This window comes from Thermobia domestica, chromosome 8, assembly GCF_964235325.1.
Source record: "Thermobia domestica chromosome 8, izTheDome1.hap1.1, whole genome shotgun sequence".
Taxonomy (NCBI): domain Eukaryota; kingdom Metazoa; phylum Arthropoda; class Insecta; order Zygentoma; family Lepismatidae; genus Thermobia; species Thermobia domestica.
This window is the reverse complement of record NC_137461.1, coordinates 255,022,937-255,032,411: the sequence shown is the minus strand read 5'-3', so window position 1 is coordinate 255,032,411 and position 9,475 is coordinate 255,022,937. Positions and strand designations below refer to the sequence as shown.

The 9,475-nt window shown below is 37.9% G+C and overlaps 1 protein-coding gene across 1 annotated transcript; it reads right to left on the bottom strand.

The window, feature by feature from the left end:
• Nucleotides 1-873: 873 nt before the first annotated feature.
• LOC145692551 (histone-lysine N-methyltransferase SETMAR-like) lies at nucleotides 874-1,200 on the bottom strand. Its single transcript, XM_081767861.1, has one exon. The coding sequence runs from the start codon at nucleotides 1,198-1,200 to the stop codon at nucleotides 874-876; it is 327 nt and encodes a 108-aa protein (XP_081623987.1).
• Nucleotides 1,201-9,475: the final 8,275 nt, after the last annotated feature.

The window sequence follows — 9,475 nt, the reverse complement described above, 5'->3', positions numbered from 1 at the left end:
AACTTACCTGGAACATTGCTGTTAATTAGGAAAATAGTGTCCATCGTACTCCACAACACTACGCCACCCATCAAGCAGTTGTTGAATCCACGGATAAAAGAAGACAGTTCAAATCAGTTTTGGAGGCAAAGCTCTGAGTCACTGTTTGTCGTACTCATCTTGCGATGTTTTCGCTGATAGGTATTTTACAGGCTTAAAAAAATGCTGGTACAGTCCGCAGCAAAAAAACCTGCAACATGAACATTTAAGTTTATTGTGAAACGACGAAGTCTTTTGCTCCAAAATAAGTATGCAGGGGAGGACGCCGAGGGTTCTTCTGGCGTGATTCGTGCCACTTAGACGTTATGTTGATTCCCTGGATTGTTAGGCGTAGTTTCACAAACTTACATTCTCATGTTGCAGGTTTTTTGTTGCGGACTGTACAAGATCTGGGGAAAACCTTCCAAGTCACATTCTTCGATCTTAGCACAGGTCATTGTCGTGTGGGTGGGCGCGTTATCACTGTGGATGAGCACACCCTTGCGATGAACCAAACCTGGACATTATTCCATACTGCACTCCGTAGGTATTCAAGCTACTGACTGGCATCTGCATTAGTTATTTGGTTATGTGGCAAGTGCTCAAAATGGGGTATTCCAGGGATATACCACCAAACATAAAATATCCTTTTACAGGGGTAGAAGTCCTGTTTTCGCAGTCCCTGCAGCTCCTTTAGGTACCCAATGATGTTTACATGTAATGTTACGGTAGATGATTCATTTTTCATCCCCTGCCACCATTCTGTCCAGAAATAGCTCACATCTGTAACAGGTAAGCAGGGATCTGCAATGTCTACTCGCTGATGTAATTGCTTAGGCATTAAACATGAGGTACTCATTTACCGGGTTTCCACATGTACTCAACGTCCTGAACATGAAAGTGAATAGTCGAATGGGTGGCATGAAGTCCGCTGGCCAGTTCTTCAACAATTTGCATTGGATTTGCCTCTACTGGTGTTCGCAAGGCATCGCTGTCCAGCTGCACTAGCCTTTCTTCTCGCGGCTTATCGGTGAGGCTGGTGTCCCTTGACCGAAACCTCCGGAACCACCTCTGACACTTCTGCACATCCACAGCACCCTGACCATATACGGCATTGATATTCTGTTCCTGAAGAAATTCATACAGCATCATATGCCGTGTATGGTCCTCCGACACTGCCATAATCAAAGTCAAGTTCAAACACACTTGCAAAATCAAGTTCCTTATGAGAGTTATAGCACATGCGTATCTACTTCACTATTCACTCGTCAAATGGAGTCATTACAGCAGCATCGAAAAACCGATATACTTATGGGATGAGCTGATGTAATTTCCTGCGTATGATTGTTACAATATGAGCTTCTAAAGCCGGATGGTTGTCCAACTTTTTTCGAACGAGAGTATGCATGGGCTTGCTATTAGATATAAGAAAAACTACTGACAACGTAGTCGCTATAATTTAAAGAAATTGAAAAGTCATCGCCGCAGAAAAAAAGCCTAGCCTGCCTGGCATGGTTGAATGATGTATGGTCTAGCGAAAGCGAGACTTATTTATTGCAGGTTCAAATTTCCCCAGTGCATGGGGACAAGGTAGCTCAGAGGCAGAGCGCTAACCTCTTGGGCATAGTGATTTTGATTCGATCCCAAACCATGTAAGCTCATGGTGGACAACATGGTATACGTGGATTCTGTCGAGGCTTCCTGTTTCTTTCACCAATTATTTCACAAACATTCATTTTCAATATCATCTGTTTCCTTCAGTCTTCAAGTACACTTGGGATGTTAACCCCTCATCACTATACGATCGTTACCTATTATCCTTTCGGTGTTAATTTCATTAATTTCTCATCGTGTCCTTTTGCTCAAAAAGACAAGAATGTGAAAGCAAAACATGTAATATCCTCTAATAACATCTTTCCACTGAATTCTACTCTATTCAAAATCAATTTATCACTGCAGGTGGGATCCAACCCAACGATTCTATTATAGAAGGTATTTCTCACGAGACGAGAAGAAGAAATAAAATTTTCTCGTTTCGTGAACTTTGTAGAACTCTTATTTCGGTAAGGTAAGCTTTCCCGTTTCGTCTCGAAATTTTTCATGACTTGTTTCATCAATTCATGAACAAAATGTAGGTCCTGATATTTCTTTTAATTTCGTCTGGGCATTATCATAATTCTGCATCACGATACATTCACGAAGGGTGTAACATTTAAACCGCATTTATTATTGGAGTTGAGTAATGGCTTGCGCATCTTTAAAGTTGCCAAATGCTCTTCGTTGTGTTTGTACAATCACTTAAGTTAAAGTTTTATACTACGAATCATGAACACTAAAACTCTTAACACTTCAAGAGTTAAATGAACTAGTGTTGCCCACGAGGCTCGACAAATTTATCGTCTTGTGGAAAACATATTCATATAACAACCTTCTGGAAATCTCCGAAGGTTTTCATCTTCACTAGCTACCTAATTAGAATTCAAGTTCCGCATGTATTAGTCTAACTCTACTATGAGGGTGATTCAGAAAGTAATGCCTCCAAACTTACTACTTGGCTAATAGTACTGCAAACATTCTGAACTGTTTATCATTAATGCACTGAGTTTAAGCTATAGAATGTCATTTGTTTTACCCTCCTATCTCTTCTCGTTCCAAAGTAATGGCAAAGGGAAAATGGTGGAAGCATCAGTTCGGCAATGGTGTCGCCTGCAGCCACCACACTTCTTCGCTGACGGCATGAAAAACCTTGTTTCACGTTGGTGCAAGTGTGTTGCCCGTAATGGGGACTATGTTGAAAAATTAATTCCACCATTTGTAGCTGACATTGCAAGCTTCCCACTGATACCTGTATCGGTGCTGTCAAACACAAGTGAATGTATTGCCTTGAAGGCATTATTTTTCTGAATCGCCCTCGTATATTGTTGGTTCTTGATTTACAGCTCACATATAAAGCTGAAAACTGCGATTTACTCGCAGAATCAAGAAAGAAATAGAGCATTAGTTCTACTAGTCTCAAACTGGATTGCCTTTCGAACCTGAAAACTGCTAATTATGTTATTTCTTAAGAACTGTTTCGCATGTTAGTATTAGGAATTATATTCTAAGCTTTCATCATTTATGCTCATTTTAGTCTGACACGCATGAGAGATGACGTGCCTCTGTGATCACAGTACCCGGGGAAGTGGAGAAAGAAGAAAGGAAAAAAGAAAGGAAGCGGCATCGGACTCTTACGTTAGGCACAATCCAGCAATTTGTCTGATGTGAAAGGGGAAAATCCAAGAAAAACCTCACTCAGGATTATTGACCTGAAAAAGCTGTTACCTACCAAGAATCATACACAGGACCACTTGCATCAAAAACGAGTGTGTTAGCGATTACGCTACTAGGAGCCACAACTGTTACGCACGTGCTGAAGATAAAATAAAGGAGAAGTTCTACCTCTATATCACAGTGTATGATTTGGTGGCTTTAATATTTAAACGCCCACTGAGGTAAGTTATGCGTTAAGGCTTTAAACCTTAACTGCTCAGCCCCTAATAAGCTAGGAAGATAATTGTGGAAGGAATGTGTTTCTGATGGATGAAGGTTTCCGTCTATATGCACTTGATCGATGTGGGAGGTACCATGGCGGAGGGGTAAAGTTCGTGTACTTTTTTTTACGTTTTTTTTTGGGGGGGAGGGAAGTCATCCTCCTTCTTGGTAAATTCATAAAAAATGGTATCTAAAGCAATCAAGTTGTCCACCATAGGTAATACCCTGTATGTGTACTTGTTGCTTTATGAGTTTCAGATTTTTTACTTGAATTACGTTTATTTTCAGGACGGTTTTATATAAAACAAGATAGCTTTTCACTGAAGTGATCTATAAGCACAATTCTTATTGCTGTACATGATATGTGCAGCAAAAATTGTGTGTATAAACGTGTACTATTGTGTGTGTGTGGGAAGGGGGCGAATGTCAAATTCAATGATTTTTTTCTTCCATGCATAACATTATTTTCCTTTTGTTTTGAAAAAAAAAAATTCCTATATAAGACGAAATCATTACACTTTTCATTTTAGCACAACACAAAAATTCTAGCTTATTTAACACACACACACTCAGAAAAAAAAATATTGTAGGAAGAAAAGAGTAACATCATTTTCACCCCTACACTCTTGTCTACAAGCTAAGTTAAAAACAGAAAGCCAACGAGGGCGTCATTGTTAACTGGAGTTTAGGTGATTGTTCAAATGGAAAAGATAAAAGAGGTTATGTTTCCGAGGGCGAAGTACGAATGACAAATGTTACCTCGTTAAAATCTGTTTCATAAGCTTTCCAACGATGTACCAATCATGACTCTGTGATAATTAGGGGATTACTAGGGTCCTTAAGTCCGAATTTACGATTTCGTTCAAATCCCTGGCGGATGTAGAAAGGTTCAACAGAATCATAATTTTAACATTTGAAATTGTGAACGAACTCTTAAATGCGGTTGTGTTATTCTAGCACCGGTAACTTAAATCGTATATAAAGATTTGAAGATAATATTCGCGATTAAGCATTCCAAGTTTTCTTTTAACTTATAAGACTGAGTCTTCCTACTCTGTATACTTCCTAATTTGTTGATTACATTACCTTATTTTACATATGCAGCATTTGCTTGAACCTGTTTCGAGAACAGTGAAGATTATTTACTAAAAGCATGTGGTTGCCAAACTATTTCACTTTGTTTCATATTTGTCATTCCTAAGCTATAGGGGTCTTTCCATCTACTGCAATCAACTCTTATAATCTACAGAATAGAGATGGCATTTAGTATCTCCCCCAAATCCATCGACGGTTCCGGAGCCGGTACTGTGACTTCTAGTGACTTAGTGAGCCGTTGTAAACGAACTTGTTTATGCTTATACCCACCGTCGCTGACATGCCTTCTCCCTAGGGACGACCCTCTCGCTGCCGCTTGGGTCTCCCTGCTTCGCTCATGCCCTGACTCGGTTATATAGCATTCGTGGTTTTAGTCACTACCTAGCACAAGTTGGTTCGTGTTTTATGTACTGTAGTTTTTATGCCATACGTTCACACTGTATTTATACTCGTGACCAAATCCCAGTTAAAAACAATGAATCATAATCACTACCAAATGAGACAGTCACTACCTAGTGATTTGGAGGAGAAACTAAATAATATCTATATCCAAGAATAGCAATCCTTACCTTACGATGTGTCCCTTTTAATGAATTATTATTATTAAGCTGTGGTGTATGTTAAGAGAAGTCCGTCGTTAAGCACATGCATTATCGCATAAGCAACTGAGTGTACGTGCATAGACTACCTCATACCTAGTGGTCAAGTTAAGAACCGTATATATTGTTTGACTGATTTCGTATATAATAAAAACATTACATTTCAAATGTGTCTTTAAAAAATATGTTTATATAATACATTCAAAACATTAACTTTTGTTTTAGTACCATTTATTCTCAATCATCCAGTGTATGTAGCTTACAGTTTTATTGGCCCGTGCTTACACGTTAAAAAAAAAAAAAAAAAAAAAACGCATAGGCACAGTAAGCAAAAATTGATTATCACCCCTTTTATAAGCCACATAAAAGTGGTCACACATCTAGATTTCGGTGTGAAAATCATTTCTATATATTTAACAAACTCTCGCACATAGAAAGTGTGCGTGCGTTTGTTTGTTTGTGTATGTGTGAAAAAGAAAGACAGAAATAAAATGCGGCTGTAAAACATTTTCTGCTTGTGCCACTTCCCGACTAAACATAACATATCGATCCAAATAAAATCGGAATTCGATATTAATCACAAACATTCCAAAAAAAAAAAAAAATGTGGCAACCGTGTTTCCCAATCATCGTCCATTACAAAACGTCGATCTCACACGCTTTTTTTTCTCTCTCATCTTTCCGTAAACACACTAACACAACATAGTTTAGTGAAGTGCATTGTGAAGCATTTACTGCTGTTTACTACCACCCGCAGTGTTTGAAAAGTGCTGGCTATTAAATAACTATAAATTCAAGTTATTTGTTCAGCTGTGTGTTTAAATTTAAATCTTATTTACTCGTTACTTGTCACTAATAATTGAAGCGAGCCGACTCAACGACACTTGACCAGTCATCTGTCTCTTCCACGATCTCTTTCAGAAATTACCAATTTTAATGAAACTTCGCACGTGCCTTCCTCTAATCTTAGACAGGAATCCTATTCCTTGGAGTTGGAAACTTTTAAAACCAAGCAGCTAATTTATTTTTCCTGATTCATATGTATTCAACCTTCATATGATTCATATGAATTATAAGATTCGTATAAATTATTAGATTTTGTGAAATATGGCATCGGACGATTTTTTTTTTTTTTTTTAACTCGTATGATGTTCTCATTCCGTAGAAAACACGAAAACTCGATTTAAAAATTTTCTGACTAATCCAATTGGATCAAAACATCCAATATACTTCAACAAACATTTTCTTGTAGGCCTTATATCTGGAGAAGTACATACAGTGAAGCCAAACCCAAACTATCAGTTAACTCAGAATGATATGCTTATTCCATACAAAACACGAAAACTATTTAGGGGCCGTTCAAAAATTTTGTGGCCCATGATCCAAAAACTAATTATTGGCAAAGATCGAATTTTTTAAATTCATTTTTGGTTTTCCTAAAATCAGGACTTTAAATTAGTCAGAGAAAAGACTTTTTACAAAAGCACGTAAACGAATACTTTCCCAAACAATGATTTTCGTGACGTTATGTTCTCTTTCAGAATTAATAATCAGGTTTGTCAGTCAGGAGGAAAGGAGTAAATTCACCACCAACGTTAGAAACTTGTTTCAAAGTAAACTATCAAAAACAAACAAAAGAGAACAAAGATTTTCGTGAAACAAGGGATGTGTTTTCTAGGAAGCATAAGAATTACTCCTGTTGGCAGAAACTGAAACCGATGAAGGACAAAGTGATGAAAATCTGAAACTTAAAAGAAAGAAAACTTTGCTTACCTTTACAGTATACATCATTAATAATGATACAATTTGATGATGTGAGTACAGAGACCCACCTCTAAATTGTTCACATTTCTGGTCTATATACTACAGCCTGTGACAAACATCTTGGCATTTCAGCTAAACGAATAAAACGAAAGCTCTGGCGTGATGTTGCCGAGTGCTACGGGGTGTGACTATGGCTAAGCAGACGAACTACAGCGCGATCAGCTGGCAGAGGATAGACGTGGATGTGTACAAAATAAATGTGGCAATTCCGCTGGCCTCTCATTTGCTAGCAGCATTTAAAGGGAACTTGGAGCGCCGCCTTCAAATGCCAAGATTTTTGTCACGCCGTTTAAATATGATGAACTATTTTATATACAGGGCATTAATAATTCATGTTACAGACTTCTAGGGCTGTTGTAATGGGTACCAAGTACAATACATTCAGAATAGGAATCCATGTTTATAAACTTATCGTTTGTCTGCTACACAGAAAAATAAAAAGAAAGAAAGAGAAGCAAGAGTGAAAAATACACTCTATGCATTTTGTATTTTATGCACTCCGTGTTCCCGTACTGACGTCATGCAACGGGAATCATTTAATGTTACGTCTCTTGTGAGCATCCTGCGTAAGTTAGCGCAATAAAACATTCGCTAACACAAATTTGGTTTCAGCAGGATTGTGCACCACTTGCGCTTCCTGTCACAAATTTACGAGCTGATTTCTTACGCCGAATAAAATAAAAGAAGTTCGTAAAATGCGAAATACCACCCTTTAAAACGCCTTAGCTTGTAACCATGAGACCTCTCGCAAACAGTTCGAAGAGTTAATGACTTCACACTGCATACTAATTCCTGTATAATTCCTCGAACTGCTTGCGAGCAGTCCCACAATTTCAAGTCAAAGAATTTTTGTTTCGTATTTTCGGCAGTTTATACTAATTCAGAAAGATATTTTCCGATCCATTTTTGTTAGAAAGAAATATTTTTCTTTCATTTGGTATAAGGAAATTTATCACATGAAAGTCACTAACACCATGTATGATTCATTTGTCTTCTTTAACCTACAGAGCTTAATCAGTTACGTTAAACTAATGACTTCACCTTTAATTTACAATTATTGCAACATCCCCTCATACACAGCTTTGTAAACAGCAGCATGTACTACTCCAGGAGAATCATTAAGCAGCCGATAGAAGCAACCTACGAAGAAGTATAAAGGACATGCAGAACCACGAAAGACTCCTACAACTCCTCCACAGGCTCTAGCCCCAAAGGATGGCTATAAGAGAGCACGTCGAGGCCAAGACGACATCACTTTCAACTAATCACCCTTCCTTTCTTTTCGTGCTGCTCTGGGCAGAAGAGGCTCCCTAACCTCACCTCTTCACTGCTTGGGCTAGAGGCTCGTATCCTATAAACGCGCTGCACTGAGGAGGAGACACAACCCACTTCCGCGCTGCTTCGAGTAGAAGGTCCAATTTCTTAGAGAAACAGGGTGTCTACTAAAATTCCAAAATGAAATTTCGTGACTTTTTCGTGAACTTTTCTCTCCCAAACCACAAAATTTAGTAACATTCTCAGGAGCGATTTGGGTGCGGATTGGACCAAATTTTCATGCACGCGATAGAAACGTGCTTTGCTTGTGATTTGGTACCGTCTAAAACAGACCATAGACACTTTTGGTGGTAAATTTTGACGTTTTACAGAACAAAATTTTCCAGTCTATACTTATATTTGTACAGATAAAAAAAAAAAAAAAAAAAGTGACACAAAAGCTAAATTTCGTGACTTTTTCTTGACTTTCATGACCGTTTTCTGATTTCGAGACTTTTTCGTGACCGATAGACACCCTGAGAAAGAACTATTGTATACAGGAAACTACTTATTTAGCATATTATTTGTATAGACCTTTTTTTGTAATAAAAAGAAGAAAGAAACAAACCCGTGTATCATCTCTATCTTTTGCCGTCAGCGCCAATGAAAATAAGCTCCAAGGTAAGCATAGAGAGAGACACTGTCTTGACTCATCCACGTTCTATTCATTGATTGATTTGTATTTACGTCCGCTGTCACGAGCAAGGCCATAATAAGAAGAGACATAATTTAAAGTGGAATTTGAACCATGTTCGATATTCTACTACCAGGACCTCGTGGACAAGACATGCACGCTACTCACTGTATCAGCGATAAGGGTTCATCCACTTTGAAAGAGTTATTAAAACAGCTTTTTGTTAACTTTTAATTACAAATTCCTTTGCATGTTCCTGAAAACGTCCAACAATTACTGAGAAAGACACAATTAATAGTATACTAGCAATTATTAATAGTGCATTTTTCAGGGTATTTTAAAATTACTTTTAATATGGTAAAATCTTGCTAAACATCAACACGTATAAAAGAAAAACTGTAAGAGGGAGTAATATTTAATTTTACACACCCAAAACTAGAATCCATCTTCACCCTTGTCT